We start from the raw sequence: 20,801 nt of genomic DNA, 5'->3' as shown, positions 1-20,801 counted from the left end.
CTCAGATAAAAATGGGGGGCACTAAACCATACATAAGCATCCCTGTGGGGTACATAATAAAACCATAGGTTAATATCTATCTGTTTTATTGTACTTTTATTTATTTTGATAAATATTTCCCAATTGCATTTTAATCTGGTTTGGGCTCACAGCCATGTGTTTGCCACTTCTGCTGTAATCAGTCTTAATACTAAAGTGGCAGGAATTGGGAAGGGCCTCCTATAAAATATGAGATTAGATCTGAATCTTGAAGGAAGCCAGGGAAGTCAGAAGACATTCCAAGCATGGGAGACAACAGTTGGGAGATCTGTATCATGCAGAGAGCAGTCACTGAATAGAAGAGTATAAGTAGAGGAGGAAGGCACAAGAAGACTGGAAAGGTAGGTGGAAGAGGCCAGGCTGTGAAGGACTTTAAAGAGGAGTCTGTGTTCGATCCTAGAGGGTAATAGGAAGCTGCTGGAGCTCACTGAGCAAGGGAATGTGCTTTAGGAACATCACTTTGGTGCCTATGTGAAGGATAGATGGGAGAGAGACTTGAGACGAGGAGACCAAACAGCAGGCCGTACCAGTAGTTTAGGCGTGAGGTGATGAGGGCCTTCAGCTGAGTGGGGTTGCATGAATATAGAGAAGGAGAAGCTATACAAGAGACGTTGTAAAGGTAGAAATTATAGGACTTGGCAAAAAATTGGTTATGTGTGCTGAGTACAAGTAAGGAAGCAAGGATGATGCTGAGGTATGCATGCCTGGGTGTCTGGAAGGATCATGATGCCCTCGACATTAATAAGGAGTTTTGGAAGAGGGGAGGGTTTTAGAGAAAAGATAATGAGTTTTGTTTTAGATATATTGAGTTTGAGAGGTCTCCTGGATATTCAGTTAGAGTAGTAAATGCTGAGCACAGTGCTTGGCACATAGAAGCACTTAATGAATGTTCTTCCATTCATTCATTCTTTAGCTAAACGGGTTTCACCAACATGATACAAACTAAAAAAGAGAAAATGCATCAGACTAGTAATTCAAAAAGTGGCAATGTAGAAGAAGAGTAAGAGACTAAGTTAGGGGAGTAAAGTGTTTGCCTTTTCTAAATAGTATTACACACACAAGTCATCTCATTCACCATGCATTTAGTAGGCATTATGCTAGCTGAGGATATAAAAACAAAACTGAAAAACAGCCCCTGCCCTAAAGGAACTTTCATTCTATCAGCAGATGCAACATGCAAGGAATGCTAAGGTCGCATGAGAGACGGGGAAGCACTAAGAGCCAGAGGAATCAGGAAGGGCTTTATAAAGCAGGTGAACCCTGAACTGAGTCTGGAATAACTGTAAGAGATCAGGGCATGGAGGAAGTAGATCCATGCATGGGAACAGCCTGTGTAGTGGCATACGGGTGAGAGGCACAATGCCAGGTTTGGAGATGTTTGGTGGAAACACAGTGTGTAGGAAGAGGAGTGATGTAGAATAAAGCACAGGCTGGAAAGTTGAGTGAAAGCCACGTTGCAGAGGGCTTTAGTGGACAAGTTGTAGAGCGTGTATTTAATCCTGGAGAGAAACAGGAACCACGAAGAACCACAGAATTTTTTAGTTAAAAGGGCCATCAATGACCACCCAACCCATACCCAAAAAGAAACCTAACTGCAGCACACTGACAAGTAGTCATCTGTCCTCTGCTTTAACACCCTCCAGGGAGGTAGAGCCATCTCCCTGCCAGCACAGCCTTTTCCATTTTCATACTCATTATAATTGTTAGGAAGTTTTTTCTGATGTCAAAACTAAACTTAACTCTTTGTAACTCCCCTCCCCCCTGTTCCTGGTTCTGCCCTCTGGGACCAAAGAGAAGCAGCTAAATTCCCTTGCCAAATGCATGAACTTCACCTATGAAGTATGGCTGTCATGTTCCCCACAAGTCTTCTCTTCCACAGACTAATATCTCCAAGTTTCTTCCACCAGTCCTTTCATGATGTGAACTAAAGGCCCTTCCTCATCTTGGACACTATCCAGCTAATCACCATCCTCTTCTGCAGCCCCCAGAACTGAGCACAAGACTCCAGGTGTGATGTGACCAGAGAAAAGTACATAGGGGTCATCACCTCCTTCCTCCTGGAAGCTGTAGCTCTCTAAATGTTGTGCCAGATCACATTAGCTTCTTGGCTGTCACATTCCACTGCTTACTTGTATCAAGCTTGCAGGCCACTAAAATCACCTTCACCAGATCTTTTTCAGAGAAACTTACCTAACTATGCTTCTGCATCCTTTTATTTATGAAGTCGACTTTTTCTAACCTGCTTTATATTTGTCTCTGTGCTCTACATTTTACCCAGTGCTCCAGCCATCCAGTGTATCTATCCTGCCTAGTCCCACGTCATCTGAAAATTTAATGAGTACATTATCTGTGCCTTTATCCAAGCGATTGACAAAAATGTTAAACAGCACAAAACCAAGTGAGATCCCTAGAGCAGATCTCACTGCATACCTGCTGCCAAGGGATAGTGATCCCAAAATTTTAGATTTGGAAGGAATTTGAGCAGCCATCTAGGCCATGCCAGGCATACAGTGAGTTATAACGAGTCATCCAGCCTCTACTTAAAGACCTCTGAGATCATTCTGCTTTTGGATAGTTCTAATTGTCAGACAGTTGTTTCTTGAGAGCAAATTTCACTGGGCCTGTTTGCACCTTTCCCTTATTACTCCTGGTTCTGGTCTGTGCAGCCAAACATAACAAATGCAGTCCCTTCTCCACAAGATAGCCATTTACATACTTGAAGACCGCAGTCTTCTTTTCTTCAGGCTAAACATGTCCAGTTCCTTTAAGCTTTCCTTGTGGATTCCAAGCCTTCTCCATCCTGGTGGCTCTCTTCCATATACTCCCCAACTTATCAATATCCTTCATCCCAAAACTGAATGCCATACTCTAGGTCACTCAGTCAGTAAGCATTAAGCACTTACCATCTGTGTGCCAGGCACCAAGCAAGGAGGAGGACACAATCTTGGGAAGCTTCACCACTTTCCATATACCCCAAATCTCATGAGCTTTTCTGGCTGTGATATCACACTGCCTACTCTTCGCATTCTCAATCCACTAGAATCCCCTTAGGGGTTGTTCACAACAGTTGCTATGTAATCATGCCTCCCTTAATTTGTAAAGTTGCTTTTTTGTACCCAAGCATGCGTTCATCCGTGTTGAATTTTATTTCATTTACATTCATACCTTTTGAATTTTATCTTACCATCTTCATTTCTTACCACCCCCACTCCCACAGGACTCCTACTCTGGGCCCTGATCAAGTGACCTTTCACCTTATCTGGACTAGATCTGGACTAGGCTTTCAGGCCACTTTCCAGTCAGTGTTTCCACACTGTGCTGCTGCACATATACCCTCTTCCTCTCTTCCCTTCCCCCACCCCTAGCTTTCCAACTTTCATTTATACAGTATCTTCCCTCATTGGGATGTTAGCTCCTTGAGGTCAGGGACTGTTTTGCTTTTTGCATTTGTATCCTCAGCACTTTGCACAGTGCAGGGCATAGAATAAGTACATTTTTTATCTGTAGACCTATCTTTTTAGTTTCAGCTTACTACTCCATCCTGTAGAGAGCTTTTTGGATCCAACCTGTCGTCCAGTGTGCTAGCTTTACCTCCTAACTTTGTGTCACCTACAAACATTATGAGTATGCCATTCATACCTTTATCCAAGTCATTGGTAAAAATGTTAAGTAGCACAAGGTCAAGTACAGATCCCTGGGATACTGCTCCACAGGAGCCTCCCACCATACTGAAAAATCAGTAACTTTTCTTTGAGTCTGGCCATATAGCCAGTTCTGAATATAACTGTATTTTCTAGTCCACAGCACTCACAAATAGCATGCAATACTTTATCAAAAACTTTCCTAAAATCTGTTACCTGTATCCAGAGCATTCCCTCATCTACTAGTTCAGTAGTCCTATCAAAAAAGGAAATCAGGTTACCCTGGAATAACCTCTTCTTTATGATGCCACACTGTCTCTTTATAAGCTTTTCCTTTCTAAAAGTTAACCAATCAACTCTTTTTGATGATGGGTATAGGAATCAAACTCAATCTCTCTGGCAGAATGTGTTCTCTTCCTTTTTTGGAAAATCAGTATAACATTTTCCCTTCTCCAATTTTTCATGATTTTTATCTCTATATTGATCAATTTTGCTTAATTTGTTTTCTCCTTTTTTTATTCTTATAAAAAACGGCTCTCTGGGCAAACAGGTGAGGAGAGATATAGGGGAAAATATCAGTAATATAAAAGTATATCAATAAGAATCCATTTTAAAAATAAAAAAAATACTCAGAGTACTTTTGCCTGTTCTTTTGGAATGTGAGGATATAGGTCATCTGGGCAAGATGAACAAAATTCAAAGGCAACAGGGTGCTCTTTCTTACAAGATCCTCGTTTACCTTGAAAGTCAACTCCCTGTTAGTCATTTTTATTCTCATATTTCCTTGCAGAGATCTTTCTTCTTAGTAAAGAGAAGGAGCAAACTGAGATTTAGGTCGCTCCGCCTTCCCTCTGTTGTCAGTTGTCATCATCCCATCCACCCCAAGCAAAAGTTCTTTATTTTCTTGAATCCTCTCTTTTCTCCCAATAGAACTGTTTGTTTATTTGTTTGTTTTAAATCACTTGCTTGCTTTTTGTCCTTAGTTCTCCTCAGGAAGCTCATTCTTAGTGTTAGCACTCCTGACACTGTTTGTACAGGACTGTGTTATCCCCTGTTACCTGCCTTTGCTTCCGTATTCCACACATTTCTTCATAAAAGTCTGAGCTGATTGGTGCATCCACTTTGGTTTTTTTATATATATCCCATTTTCCCTATTCAGTGGAATTGTTTTCCATTGTGTCTTTATAATTTCATTCTTAACCATTTTCTATCCTTTTTAGGCTGACTTTTTCTATAGGATCTTTACTGTCTTTATTTTATTTAGTCCATCTACCTATCTTTCCTCTTAATTCTTGGAAATCTGCTTTTCCTAAAATCTAGGATGCAGGTCAGACTGTACCCAGATTTCCTTTCCTCTGTCATAAATTATAGAAAGAAGTTGTCACTTACCCCCAGGGTTTCCATTGTTTCCAGCCCAATGACCAGTTCCTCCCTATTGGTGAGAGTTAGATCCAGAACAGAATTTCCCCTTCTGGTTTATCTACCTTTAGAAGGATGAAACCATCACTAAGGAGTATAAAGAAGTTCTCACTGCTTTGCTTTTGGCAGAAAGAGAGCTCCAGCAGACAAGTGGATAATTGAAGCCCTCTAATCACTACAACATATATATCATCCCTTTGTGCCAGGCTCGTGGTCTGTTTCCCAAACTCTATCTTTTTCCTCTTTCTATCTGTATGGTTTATTCCAAAATCACAGCTTCTCCTGCTGATATTAACCCAAATATTGTCTTCAGTTTTTCCCCTCTGGTTCCTGGTTCCCTTATGTGAGGATGTCTTCTTGACACACATTGCTACACCACCCTACCCTTATCTGTCCTGTTTCTTTTGAAAAAATTATACCTATTCATAGCCAAGCTCCAGTTAGGGATTTCATCTGAACAGATCTCAGTAATACCTAGGAGATCAAATTTGGTTCCTTGCATTGGGATCTCTAGTTCTTGTTTGTTGCCTATTTGTTGGGCACCTATGTGTAGATAATTTTGGGCCACAGGTTTAGATTTTATTTCCTGTGAACTTCTAGGTATCTCAACTGCTATTCTTTGTCCATTGTTGATACTCTCTCTTGTGTATCTTGAAAGATATTCATATATAGTCTTTTCTGTCCTCCATACTTTTTAGTTCAAAGCCTTTTTGATTAGATTTGCAAGGTGTAAGACACCCAGGCAATAAATCTTTCATAGTTTTTATTAGATAGACCTCATCACTGGCTAGGTATGTGTCTTTCCCTATATTTTAGGTTATAGCCCAGAAGTCCAAATTTTTGTGAATCCCTCCTTTCAGAGGTAACAGTGAGGAAAATACAGCCTGTACCCCTGTGGCCTTCATTTTCCTTCCCAAGAATTCATAATCGCTGGTAACACTTTTTAGGTTAGTTATGGCAGTACCATTTATGTCCACATGACTCCCTGGAAGTGAATAGTTGTCATTCTTTTTAATAAGTCTTAGGAGGTTCTCTATTATGACTTGGATAAATGGCCCAGGAAGACAAGAGACCTCTCTCTTGTTATTATTGATTCAACAAAGAGCTGCCTTGATACCCATGAGCAAGGAATCACCAACTATTGCTGCCCTTCTCTTCTTCCTCTGACCCTTACTGGGATCTCTCTCACCTGATAGCTTCATTACTAAATGATTCTTTGGAAGACAAGCATCTTCCTCTTCAGATCATCCAGCTCCCCCCTCTTCGGGAAAAGCCTTAAATCTGGTTTTAAGCTCCAGTTTTTTCAGCTCTTCTTTTCGTTCCCTTTCTCCTCTGTTATATTATTCTATTCGCTGTTATCCTGTGAAGGGACTGTCTCCCTTAGCTTCCCTTTTTCCCATTGAATCTTTTGCTCTGTTTCCTTTAGGAACCCTTCATTGTCCCAAACGATCCAGCATGTGGAAAGGTGTTCTTCAAGTCCTTCTACTTCCTCCTCAAGGAGGGAGATCAGCCTACACTTTTAGCACAGTCAGCCATGTGACATGGCAGCCAATCAAGATTATACAGTTTTGATCTACCTGGAAGTGTATTACCCGGAATGGAAGTGCAGTTCCCTAGCCTGGTTGGAGCAGGAATCATTGATAAAGTGGAATATGTGTAAAGAAAGTGACCAAAACAGTGAGAGAACAGAAAACTGTGCCATATGAGGATCATTTGAAGGAACTAGGGATGTCTGAATGGGAAAAGATGACTTGAAATAAGCAAAAACTATTGATTAGATATGTACAAAAGCTGAATGGGCTTTCTTAGGAGCTCTCTGTTTACCATCAGTAGAGATTGCCTGACCAGGGGTATTGTTCACAGGGTTCCTGCTTCTTCACATAGATAACTAGATAACCCCCAAGGGTCTTTCATAAAGCATTCTATGGGCAGTATTATATTTAATCATTACAAAAACCATGTGAGATATAGGAAGCATCAGTATTCTTACTTGTATTTTACATATAGGAAAGCTTGGACAGATAAGAAACTTTCCAGGGTCACACAAGTGGAGTCTTGACCAGACGTTTCTGACATCACACCCAGTGTTTTTTGCGTTTCCCTCTCCTGCCTCTGATTGAACATGAAGGGAATGAGCACTTGTTAACAGTGAGAATGATTGAGTTTTTCAAGCAGAGGATGGATGTTGTCATCATTGTTCTAGGGGATATCCTTCATTGGGTACAAGTCGGACTGAATGAGCTCTGTGGTCCCTTCCAACTCTGAGATTGTTTGATAGCCAGGGATCCAGGAGGTGAAAAAGTCAGGAGAGTGTCAGAACAGTTAATGGGGAATTGAAGTTGCTCTCGTTGCCTCAGAATCACCATTCAAGAAGTAAAGGGTTTTACGAAATGCTAATTTCATAGGAAAAAAAGCAAAATACTATTAAACCTTAAGGCAGTCTTCAAAAACAAGTCATAGCTATGAAACCAGATGTCCATGAGTCCTCAAACCCCCGTCATGTTTGTGAGAAACCAGGTATTCATGTAAAAGGAAGCTTGATGCAATTTAAATTTCCCCATTCTCCATCTTCTCTCTCTGCATCTCTCAAAGTAACACCATTCCTATCTTTCTACAGTTTTCCCACTTAACATGAATGGAGGCCCAGAGACAGAAATGAGCATGCTGAATGTGGTGGGAGGTGGAATAGGTAGAAACAGTGAAGAGAATAGTCAAATTCAAGCCAATAAAAGTCTTGCGGAGGAGAGGGAGGGAGAAAAACTTGGATCTCAAAATTGTACAAAAACGAATGTTGAAAACTATCTTTACATGTAATTAGAAGAAAATAAAATAACATTAAGGAGAAAAAAAGGGTAGAATCAACTTAGAGAGGGCCTTAAATGCCAGAGTGAGTAAGCTATACTTGAGCAGTGTAAAACCAAGGTGAATTCTTGATTGGTATAAAGAAAGCAGTGTTTTAAGAAGGCTCATCTGGTGATGGTGTGCATGATGAATTTAAAGGAGGCAGAGAGACTAGTTCATATTTCTTTACCAAAGCCCAGGTTTGAGATGATGGTGATGGTGATGGTGGTGATGATTGACATTAACAGAGTGCTTTAATGTTTCCTGCATTATCTCATTTGTACTTTGCAACAGCCTTGTAAGTTAAGTGCCATAGGTGATGTTATCCTCACTTTTACAAATGAGCAATCTAAGGCTCGAAGGGATTGAGTGATTTGCCATGATGATGTAGCCAGGAAATATGGAGGATGATATTCAGACCCAGGTCTCCTAACTCCCAAATCCTGACTCTAGCGGCATTATTTATTATTGTTATTATTAATAATAATGATATCTAGCATTATATAGTACTTTGCAAATATTATCTCATTTGATTCAACAACTCTGGAGTGGTGTCCATTTTAATACCCATTTTTATAATGAGGAAACTGAGGCAGACAGAGGTAAAATGACCTCTCCAGGGTCACACAACTAGCACATATCTGAGGTCAGATTTGAACTCAGGTCTTCCTGGCTCCTGGTTCAGCCCTCCATGCAGTGCTTCACCTAGGTGCCACTTCTGTGGCTGCCATATTTGTTGATTTACCAATAGAAAGATTGAATCTGGTCTCTCGGGAAGAAAGAACTTATTATCCATAAATATTCTAAAAAGCCCAGAACAGAGTGGGTCAGTGAACTTGGGTCTCTGTCCATGATGGATCTTGGCTCTCCAATTGCACATTAAATTAAAGAGCAGAGGATGGAACTAAAATAACTAAAACTTAGACAACAAAGAAATGCTGCTGGGGTATTGAGGGCTGTAGTCAGGTCACTAGCTGTGTAAAGTATGCTGGAGCAAGGAAGACTGCCTCGCCAAGAGACTGCTGAGTCTTCTCTGAAAAGCACAAGCTCAGGAAATGGTGCAGGAAGAGTCACACAACCAAGAGCTGCTTTTCTCACTCTCCTCACATACCTCCCTTTTTCTCCTTCCCCCTTCTCTTCCTCCTCTCAGCCTTATCATTATCAGTAAATTTTTGCCAAGAATCTTTCACCTTTCATCTCCTAGAGCTGTTGTGAGGATAAAATGAGATATTTAGTAAGCACTTTGCAAACCTTAAAGTACTATATAAATGCCAGATGTTACAATTATTATTTCTTAGTCCTTTAGGGAACTGAATGATGGTGAAGTACACGGAGGGTTCTATTGGGGGGTAAACTCAGTATTCATGAGGGTGCCCTTCATATTCGTGGTAGCAAAATGAGCATAATCAAAAACCTCGTCCTGTCCTTGAATAGAAAGATGGTACTGGGAATCTGTGGACCTTAGCGTACACAGGCTCTGCCCAGAAAGCCAAGTTTGAAATCCCACGTTGCATTTTAGTTCCTGATCTGGATGGGGTAGCTCTGTATCTTCCCACAGTTCAAAGTGATTCCTGGCTGAAAACTACCCTATGCCTTTAGCTTGCAGATTCATTGGTGCCCCTGGAGATTAAACCTGGCATTTCCTTAGCAACTGTTTCCGCTGTGCTGCATACTAAAGACAACAAGCACGTTCTTCAGGTACAGTATGGAGGCCTGGCCTCAGCTGCGTCACACGACCCCTTGATCCACGCTGGTTGAGCTGGGGCTAGAGATGATAAGGACTCTGTTTGGTATACACATGACCTCTCCACTCCCCTCACCTTTAACTAGCACAGTAGTCTACCAAGCTTAAAATGAAAAAAGCTCCCAGAGCAGTGATATTTCCCTAACCAGCATAATTGTGATCCTGGGCCACTTGATAAATTATATCTGAAACAGAGAGTGAGCTGCATATAAATTTCTTTCCACTTATGTCTTTGGCTACATGCCTATATGAGATAAAAGGGGAAGGAAATTATTCATAGAGAAGACTGCAAATTACTTAAGTGTCTGTTCACAGCACAATAAAGAACTCCGAACTTTCTCAAACTTCATTAAACCAGCCAACAAACCAGTAGTGCTGTGCACAGCACTGTTATAGGCATGAAGGGAAATATTTCATAGATAGGTAATTTCAGCCATGTGGGCACACATCAGAACTCTTCCACTATCAGAGAGGGGGGGCGGATAAGACATATACAAATGAAACAATCACAGAATCTTTAAGGAAAGAGAAATGGTAGTGAGTCTGAGGCAAAAAAGCTGATGTGTTCTCTGTCTGGCTGTTTGACACCCTAAACCTAAAATTTTACTCAGGCTACCTCAGTTTGTGCACCCCAAGGTCCTTCAGAAGGAAGTGCACCCCAAGGTCAAGGCAGGAACACTGGGCCCACAGTACACTAGGGAAGACCCTCCCTTCAACAATGGCTCATCCTGGTGTGATTGCAAGGCTCATGGCTCGTGTTGTCAGCCAGCTTTGGGAGCTTGGGGCCAGTTCTGTATCATTGTTATTGCTGCTGCCAGCATTTACATAGCACTTTGAGGTTTGCAGAGTGCTTTATATCTTTTATCTCAGCTGATACTCACAGTAACCCTATGAGGTGTGTGCTTTTATCATCCACATTTTATGATGAGCAAACCGAGATTGTAAGGTTAACGGGCTTGCCCAGAGTCATGTAGCTGGTAAATATGGGAAGCAGGATTTGAAGTCAAATCTTCGTGACTCCACACCCAGCGGTTCGCCCAGTATGCCATCTAGCTGCTAGAGGTTGTAGAGGCCAGTTGCTTTTCCTGGTCAGGTTAAGGTCAGGGTACCTTGCCAAATGTAAATCCATTAGCCTGCACTGTCAACAAGGAAAGCTACTGTTATGCTCTTGGGAACTGAATTATTTTGATGCTCTAGGCTCCTCCTAGGCCCCTCCAGCCCCCAGCCAGCAAGAAGAGAAAGCGAGTGAGTGATGACATCCCAGACTGTAAACTTCTGAAGCCCCTCCTCAGTGGCTCCATCCCTGTGGACCAGTTCGTTCAGACTTTGGAGAAGGTAAGAATCCAGCTCACATTTACCCAGGATAAACAAAGGACCATTGCTGCTCTTCTGTGGGTTCTCTCTCTTCATTGTTTTAAGAACTGTATTTTGGCAACTTTCACTTCTTTCCCAGTGGTTGTTCATTAACTTCTACTTAGGACGACTCTGATTTTCAAAAGTTCTCTAGGCCCATCTACAATCTCTAGCTCTTTAAAACTATTAACTTACAGGAACATTGAGGGAAGGGGAGAGGAGAAGTTGAAAGAAAGAATATAAATGAATGCATTTATCAAGTACTTATCATGTACCTAGTGCTTGTGAAGACGACATACATAGGCTAGTGGTCGCAAAAGAACGGCATTTTAGTCTGGAAAGTTACAGGGATGGTGAACAAGGCCATAGAGGAGTAGATTAGATTGACACATCCCTTCCAGAAGTAATGACAGAATTGATGTGATCATGGTTCCAGACCTGGAGAGCATGGTGAGTAAGGATATGCCCATATTGACCAGGGAGTAGTAGTAGCAAGTGAAGTATTACTGGAGCCTGCTGCAGGCTCACCTGGACCAGGTAAGGTGCTCACTGGACCAGGTGAGGTACTCATCCATCAGAACAACAGGACCTCAGGACAGACATTCCAGAGAGCCTCGTCCTTATCACTGTAAGGAACCCAGAGGGCTGAAGTAATTCGTAAGTGACAGAACTGGGATTCACACCCAGGCCCTTTGACTCAACATCCAACTCTTTACATTGTGTTAGCATGGATTAGTTATTGAATCTTCTCAAGCAAATGCATTTCTTTCTCTTTTTTTCCATTTATCGTATGTCATGTGGTATTATACATATATATTATTATCTATAGGTTTCTAATGAAACCCATGGGCGAGAAAACTCACACAGAGCAATGGAGAATGCTGGGAGCCCCTGTTGTCTCCTCTGGACAGACTCCTCCTTAAGTTGTCTCCTCCTTAAGACAGACTCATTGAGTCCAGGGTCATTGCCTCAAACATGCAGGGGGCAGCAGTGCTTTCCGGAAGTCTGGTGAAGGACCAGTCCCTCAAAATGGGTCCTCAAGGGAACTGACACACTCCTGTAGCTGGAGAGACAACAAGAACAGCTGGGCTGCAGTCCCAGACCCCAACTCCAGACACAGCTGCCTGCTTTGTTTACTTTGAACATGTAGAGTCAGAAGCTTTCCTCTGCTGGGCCAGGCCTTTGGCAGGTTTTTTATGGAATTTCACCAGTTTTTGAAGTCTCTTTCAAATTGCCTTGATTCTAAATAGCAGTCAGATGAAAGGACAGTTTTGTGGAAAAATGTGGGATTTGGGAGTTAGGAGACCTGAATTCAAATCCCGGCTCTGACATTTTCCTGCCTTTCTGGCCATAGACAAGACTTTGGTCTCATCTGTAAAAAAGAAGGAATTGGACTAGATTCTATGATATCCCTTCACTTCTGTAAAATGTAATGAGATTTGCCCTGGCACTCAGGACTATTCTGAAGCAAGCAAACCTTAAAGCATTATATAAATGAGTTGTTATTCTTGCCAGGTAGCAAGATGGGCTCTCTTACTTTATTGAAAATTTGCATTAAGAAATACTAGAACGCCACAGGAAAGTAAGAGGAAGGGGATAAAAAAGGGGGGATGGTAGAAGGGAGGGAAGATAGGGGGAGGAGGTAATCAAAAGCAAATACTTTTGAAAAGGGACAGGGTCAAAGGAGAAAATTTAATAAAGGGGGACAAGAAAGGAGGGAGCAAAATACATGTATGACCTATGTTGAATTGCTTGCCTTCCTAGGAAGGGTGGGAGGGAAGGGAAGAGGGGAGAGAATTTGGAACTCAAATTTTTAAAAGCAGATGCTCAAGAAAAAAAAAAAAAAAGGTTGTTTTTGCATGCGGCTGGGAAACAGGATATATAGGGAATGGGGCATAGAAATCTATCCCACCCTAAAGAAAGTAAGGAGAAAGGGGATGGGGGGGAGTGGGGTAACAGAAGGGAGGGCTGACTGGGGAATGAGGCAATCAGAATATATGCCATCTTGGAATGGGGGGGGGGTAGAAATGGGGAGAAAATTTGTAACTCAAAATCTTGTGGAAATCAATATTGAAAACTAAAATACTAAATAAAAATTATAAAATTCAAAAAAAAATACTAGAAATGCCAGTTTTGGGGAGGGTTGTTTGTTTTTTGGAGGGGGGAAGGCAGGGCAATTGGGGTTAAGTGACTTGACCAAGGTCACACAGCTAGTAAGTGTGTCAAGTGTCTGAGGTCGGATTTGAACTCAGGTCCTCCTGACTCCAGGGTCGGTGCTCTACTCACTGCGCCACCTAGCTGCCCCAAAATGTCAGTTTTTTTATCTTTTTCCTCATAATAAGCAAAGTGGAAATAGCACCATTTTTATGACTTTCGGTGGCTAACTGTTTTCCCAGTCCAGAAGACTCACCAGTCTCTTGTCTGTCTTGATCCTTGGCAGCACGGCTTCAGTGATGTGAAAGTGGAGGACACAGCCAAAGGACACATCGTCCTCCTCCAGGAGGCTGAGACCCTCATCCAGATTGAAGAAGATTCAACCCACATCATCTGTGACAATGATGAGATGCTCAGGGTCCGGCTTCGGGACCTTGTGCTCAAATTCCTACAGAAATTCTAAATTAAGAAGTCCGCACTAGATTACCTCTAAGTCACTCCCAGCTCTAGGATTCTATGAAAACTCAGGTCCTTTCTGCCTTGGTGAGTCAGCAGCATGGCTTCCAACATAGGCAGAGCTGAGAAGGCCAGTGGTGGCCAGTCATGGGGAGTCCTTGATCCCGTGCCACTTTCTTGTTTATGCCACATGACTCAGAAATCATTGCAGAGTCTTCACATTGTCTTTCTCCTTGGTTTTTAAGAAGGTCCTCTTTTATTCTCAGATCTGGACTTGGCTTGAGTACTGAGGAAGATGGATGTCCTTGAGAGAAATAGTCTGGGTTTAATTTTCAGAAATAGATCTCCCTGGATTTCCACCACTGCCTCAGGGGAGATACCTTTGGTTAAATTCTAGACTTTTCTTTGCAGTTTTGGTCTCCAAGTAATCCAGTTATAAGGCAGCAGGTTGTTCATTGGTTGTAATGACCAATGGCGAAGACAGTTCTTAAAGACTTTGCTGGTTTAGTGGAAAGGGGAGGTGTCTAGACCGACTTCTGTTTATTTTCAAGGTTTTGCTTGGCTGGGAAAGGGGAACTAGTGTGTTTGGCATTATTTGTTTGCTTCCTTTATTGCCTTCCCCAGAGAACTGTGAGTCAAAAGATGGCCCTTCAGGGAAAGAGCAAAATAAACCACATCAGTCTTTGTCTTATTTTTAAGAAGGCTCCGTTTAAATAAAAGGTAGTTATTTTTACCAAGTGTACTCTGCTCTGTTGTGCATATTGTTGGTGTTCTGTCATTTCAATCCTGTCCAACTCTTCAGGACCCCATCTGAGGTTTTCCTGCAGAGATACTGAACTGGTTTGCCAATTCCTTCTCCAGCTCATTTTACAGATGAGGAAACTGAGGCAAACAGGGTTAAGTAACTTGCACATCTAGTAAATGTCTGAGGCAGGATTTGAACTTAGCTCTTCCTGACTCCAGGCCTGGCACTCTATCCACTGTACCATCTAGTTGCCCATGTTGTACATACACATTTTGTATTCATTTGATCTCAATCCACTACAGCTTTGGGGTAGAAATGAGGCTTTCACAAAAGAATTAAAGCAGACCAGCAATCCTTAAAGCAATAAGCCTTTATTATATAGATGTTTTGATTCACACAAAAAATCCTAACATGAGATACCCTGGTTCAGGAAAATGGGGGCAGGTTCAATAAGGGAAGGATTCAGTCAGGGCTGTGATGATTTTAAGACCATAGGCCATAGGGGACTGGAGAGAAGGCAAAGAGAGAGGAAACAATGGTCTTGTGGAGACACCGCCTCTAGGCTTGGCACAGCCAGCTTTGCAAGCTGGTCCATGTTTGCAACAGCTGGATTTGCATCTCCATACTAGGGCAGCTTGCTGACACACAGTGTTTAGCATATAATAAACACTTAACAAATGCCATTTCGTTCATTCACAGGTTTATATAGGAAGGGAGAAAGCTCTCAGGTACATCTGATTAGTTTTCCATCTCTGATGTCAGAGGGATACACTAGGATTTTCTGGTAAGCCCCTAGCTCTATCATGTACCATGTATCATGTTCCACAGGTGCATGGAGCATGAACTCTTTTCATTATTCGGTATGGAAATTTCCAGAAAAGGGGAGAAGGCAGATCCAAAGCAGGGCAACTCCCACAAGAAAGGCCGAATCCAAAAAAACAAAAAAAAACTTTGAGGACTATCCCAGCATCTAATGGAAAATGCCAAATTTTGTGATTTAAAATACAGAGAAATCTCAACAACAAAACAACATGACGAGTAATATTTTGGTGTCTGTATGTTAAGACAAAGAACTCGGCTACATGAAAATTCATCATACAGATTTAGTTCTACATATAATTATACTTTTCTGTGGCCTTAGAAATTCACTCATTTCTATTTCCTTTTATAGCCCATTGGAAATTAAAACTGAGCCAGGAACAGCCCTCTAGTAAAACTATTCATGTCTCTGCATCTACTAGATTATATTTTCCTCCTGTTTTCAGTTTAATTCAGTTCAGCTAGCATTTATTAAATACCTATGTGCCAAGCACTTTACTAGGTTCTGGAACTAAATTGAAACAATCCCTGCCCTCAAAGAGCTTACTGCTGGGGGAGAATAGCAATGTATTTAATAAGTAAATTTTTTTAAAAAACAAAGTACAGACAGTTCTGCTGTATCAGGACACATGCTGGAAAAAGAAAGCACAGCTCTGTGCAAGATGGTACAATAAAGACCACAGAACTTAGGGGGAAAATGGAATGCACAATGCTGAAAAACTTGGTCAGCAACACTGTTTTATACATATTGGATGGTTAAGAAAGAAGTAAATATTGCAACAATGGTGGCTACGTCTGTGGCATTAGGCTGTACAGCAAGAGAAAGCTGAAGCTCCAGGCCTTGGGGGCAGGAGGCTGTAGTGGAAGGAGATGGGGTGGGGTAGACAAGGCCTTTGCTGCTCACACCTCCTACTGCACCAGAAGATGGGCAATAGCTATGGTGCCATACCTTGACAAAGACCTGAAGTTTGCTTGCTTTTGGAAGTGGGCGTTGGAAGAGTTGGAGCTTGTGGGTCATTATGAAGTGATGTAGTTTGCTCATTCTCACTGTTTCTTGGGGAAGAAATCACTCAGAAGCTAGCTGGAAATTTGTGTCATGCTAAAAATGTTCCTTAATGTATCAATCACATTGGAATAAATGTGTTTCTGAAATAGACATTTTTGCAGAATTGACTATAACCAAAATATTATTTGGAAGGTAAGAGGGCACAAAATGGTAACAGTTTGAGGGAATGAGCTGAACCTCAAACAGAGCTAAGGATTCCCAGAGATGGAGGTGAGAAAAGAGTGTGACTTCCAATTCCTCTACTTCTTAGTGGTCCCCCAGGCCTCACTTCTGCTCTGGTTCCAATTCCTTCCTTTCCTCTTCTTAAACCTATAATCAAATTTGCACTGTCCTCTGCTCCTGAGTCCCTTCTTGGACCTGGCACAATTTATGCCTTCCCAAATGCTAACCCTGGGTTTCCTCCACCATCCACTATCTACCACCTCCACCCTTACTAACATGCTACTGAACAGTGCTAGAGGAAATCACATAAACCTCCCAACTGGGTCCTCTACAAAGTTATCTAATTTCAAGTGGGTCTTTAATTGCTGCAAGGCAACCCTTTTACTCTAACCTACTTTAGTCTCTGGCATTTACCGCAGAGTCTGTTAAAACCTCTCAGTCCTCCCACGTTACTCTGTCAAACACCATCTCAGCAAAGGACCTCTTCTCATACTAAACCATGAAAAGCCATTTGCCATGATTCCCTTCACTCCTACTATGCATCTTAAAACCTCTTGACAACATCATTCAGTCTCTCCTTTACTCCAGTCTCTGAAGAGGCATCTCTTTTTTATAAAATGTTATCCATTTATTAAGGAAGGGAGGAAGAAGGGTGCCTGTAATCAAATAGTCGTGCAAAACAAGTTGTCCAGATAGTCATGTCTTACTCTGCATGAGGTGAGCAGCGTTCTTTAACAGCCCTTGGGCATCATGGTTGATCAGAATTCTTAACTTTTTCAAAATTGTGCATTTTCATAATGTTGTGGTATAAAGTGTTCCTCCGGTACTGCTGATTTCATTCTGCATCAGTTCATACAAGTCTTTCAGTGTCTCTTTGAAAACATCTTTTTCCTCATTTCTTACAGCATAATAGTATTCCTGTACATTCCTTTGCCACAATTTGTTCAACCATTCTCTAATTGATGAGCACCCCCTTGACACTTGACAGTTTTTCACCAACACAAAAATTACTGCTACAAATATTTTTGTCTATATGAGACCTTTTACTCTCTGATCTCTTTGGGATGTAAGCTTAGCACTAGTATAGCTGGGTCCAAGGGTATGCACTGTTTAGTAACTTTGGGACCTAATTCCAAACTGCTTTCCAGAATGGTTGGACCCACTCTAAACTCTAGCAGTGCATCAATGTGCCTGTTTTCCCACATGTCCCCTAACAGTCATTATTTTTTTTTATGATCTTTGCCAAATTGGTGGGTATGAAGTGAAAGCCCAAAATTACCTTAATTTGCATTTCTGCAATTATTAGAGATTTGGAACATTTTTTCACATATCTATAGATGACCTGGCTTTTTTCTTTGCTTGAAAACTGCCTATTCATATCCTCAGACCATTAATCAGTTGGGGAATGTCTCTTATAAGATCTTACACATTTGAATCAGGTCCTTACATATCTTGGAAATGAGATCTTTATTAGAGAAACTTGCTGCAAAGATTTTTCCCAATTAATTGTTTCCCTTCTTATATTAGCTATATTGGTTTTGTTTTTTGCAAAACTTTTTTGCAAAAACTTTAATTTTAATCAAAATTATCCATCTTCTGTGATCCTTTCTATCCCTTATTTGATTATGAACTTTTCTGCTATCCATGGACCTGATAGGTAATTTCCTCCTTTTTCTTTACTGTGTTTACGATGTGACCTTTTATACCTATGTCACATATCCATTTGGTGTGAGGTATTGGTCTAAATCTAATGTATCCCCTCCTGCTGTCCAGTTTTTCCAACAATATTTTATCAAATAGTCCTTACTCCAGTATTTGAGAAGCCTTTCTTGCAGCCTCCTATTTGTACTTTTGATCCCATCCCCTTCTCACCTCCTCCAGCAGATTGCCCCCCAAATCATCTACTCTTCCTCTTTATCTTCAGTCTTTCCCTGTCTACTGGCTTCTTCCCAGATGCCTGCAAACCCGACTCCCCCGTGCTTTAAAAATCAAAACCCTTCATATTGACCTATGATCCCCTTAAGCTGCCACCATACTATATTTATTGCTCCTCTCTTTCATAGCCAAACTAAGAAGCACTGTGTGTACTTGTTTCAAGCTTTTCTATTCTCAATTCCCTGCAGTCTGACTTCATGCCTCATCACTCAACTGAAACTTCTCTCTCCAAAATTACCAATTGTCAAATACAATGGCCCATTCTCATGTCTCATCTTCCTTACCCTCTCTGCAGCATTTGACACTTAGTTGATCACCCTCTCCTCCCAGATACACTTCTCTGAGGTTCCATAACTACTTTCTCAGTTTCCCTGTCTGTCTCCCCTGTCCCAACCCTAACGGGGCCTCCCCCAAAGCTCTGTTCTGAAGCATCTTCCCTCCGTATACTTTGTGATTTCATATTCTCCCATGAATTCGACCATCTTTTCTATGTGGATCACTCTTAGATCTGTATAGTCAGCCCTAGGCTCTCCTGTGCCCCAGACCCGCTTCACCAATGGCCTATTTGAGAACTGCCTGATCTGCCACTTACTAGCCTTACAATAATGGGCAAGTCATTTAACTTCTTTGGACCTATTTCCCTATCTGTAAAATGAGTTCTAATATTTGTACTATCTACCTCACATTTTGTAAGCTATAAAGCTTTATGTAAATATGAGCTGGGACCGGGGAGATGGTGGGGAGGGAGGGATAGCACTGCATAGCCTAATTTCCAATTAGATATACCATTTTGTTGCTATTCAGTCACTTTTCAGTCATGTCCAAATCTTCACGACCGCATTTGGGGTTTTCTTGACAAAGAGACTGGAGTGGTTTGCCATTTCCTTCTCCAGCTCATTTTACACAGGAGGAAACTGAGGCAGACAAGGTTAAATGACTCACCCAGGATCACACAGCTAGTAAGTGTCTAAGGCCTGATTTGAATTCAAAAAGATGAGTCTTTCTGCCTCCAGGCCCAGCACTCTATCCACTGAGCCACTTAGCTTCCCTACAGGTGCACTATAGGGATCTGTGATTCAATGTATCTAAAACAGAATTCATGGCCTTTTCCTCAAAACCCACCTGTCTTCCTAACGTCCCTATTTCTGCCAGTGTCACCATCCAGTCACTTAGGTTCAAAGCCTCAGCTTTACTGGCTTAACTGGCTTTCAACTTCCATCTCCAATCAGCTACCAAGTCCAGTTATCTACCCTCCACATCCACACTCTTCTCTCACGGCTCCCACCCTAGTTCAAGTCTCCTCAGTCTCACCTAGAATACTGAAATAGTCTCCCAATTTTGCTTCCTCCATTCTCTCACATCTTCAGCCCAGCCTCTACGCAGCTGCCAAATGCTCCCCTTTATACACTCCATAATCCCACCAAACTGACCCATACAAGGCATTCCATCTACCATCTAGCTGGCCTTCTCCAAACTCTCTCCCAAGCCTGAAATATATGCCCTCCTCACCTCTTCACCTCCTAGAATCCCTAGCTTCCTTCAAAGCTCTGCTCAAATGGCACCTCCAATAGGAGTCATATCTGGATCCCTACCCCCACCCACCTGCCCCACGTACCAGTGCCCTCCTCCCCCAAATTAACTCTGTATTTTGTATCTACTTTTCTATGAATGTGTTGTCTCCCCACGTCCAGACCCCAATGGAATAGAAATTCCTTGAAAACAATAACTTTTGCTTTTGCCTTTGTTTTCCCCAGGGCCTAGCACAGTGTCTGGAACAGAATAGGCACTTAATAAATGCTTGTTGATTGTTTGAAAAGTTTCTATACCTGAACTGTGTCTGCATGAGAACTTAGGTCTTTGGAGTGAAATTTTGCAGAAATATTCATCCTTAAGACTAACAGGAGCTTCCCTCTCCCCACCATAATAAATATCTCATACTTACATAAAGCTTTATGGATTACAAAATCTGAATTAGTGCAAGTATGAGAGAGTATGTGTGTGTGTGGGAAAAATATTTTTTAAATTTATTTTTAACATTCTTTTTAAATTTTGAGTTCCAGATTCTCTCCCTCCCATCCCTTTCCCCACCCACTGAGAAGGCCAACAATATATCAATGATACATGTGAAATCATGCAAAACAAATTTCATAGTAATACATTGCAATGAAAAAATAATAACATGAGAAAAACATATTTCAGTTTGCACTTAGATTCATCAGTTCTCCTTCTGGAGGTTGGACAGCATTTTTTCATAAGTCCTTTAGAATTCTCCTGAGTGTTGAATTGGTCATAGTTACAACATTGCTGTTAGCGCACACAGTGATCTCTTGGTTCTTCTCACTTGGCTTTGCATCAGTTTATGCAGGTCTTGCCATGTTTTTTTCCTGAAACCAGCCCCCCTTTTCATTTCCCACAGCATAACTTGTT

At 41.6% G+C, this 20,801-nt stretch overlaps 1 protein-coding gene across 2 annotated transcripts in view; it reads left to right on the top strand.

Annotated features, from left to right (window-relative positions):
* The window catches only part of INTS9 (integrator complex subunit 9), a 133,704-nt gene extending 119,315 nt beyond the window's left edge, over window positions 1-14,389 (top strand). Inside the window, exons 16-18 of one of the 2 annotated variants that reach the window (XM_036750754.1) lie at window positions 9,540-9,638; window positions 10,882-11,019; window positions 13,478-14,389. In XM_036750754.1, the coding sequence (XP_036606649.1) occupies window positions 9,540-9,638; window positions 10,882-11,019; window positions 13,478-13,654 (414 nt within the window). In that variant the 3' untranslated portion in view covers window positions 13,655-14,389. The remainder of the gene's footprint in view (window positions 1-9,539; window positions 9,639-10,881; window positions 11,020-13,477) is intronic. The other variant, XM_036750755.1, reaches the window with a different exon arrangement.
* The last annotated feature ends 6,412 nt before the right edge of the window (window positions 14,390-20,801 follow it).

The sequence above is a fragment of the Trichosurus vulpecula genome, chromosome 3 (assembly GCF_011100635.1).
Source record: "Trichosurus vulpecula isolate mTriVul1 chromosome 3, mTriVul1.pri, whole genome shotgun sequence".
In the NCBI taxonomy this organism is placed as follows: Eukaryota; Metazoa; Chordata; class Mammalia; order Diprotodontia; family Phalangeridae; genus Trichosurus; species Trichosurus vulpecula.
This window is presented reverse-complemented; position numbering and strand designations above follow the sequence as displayed.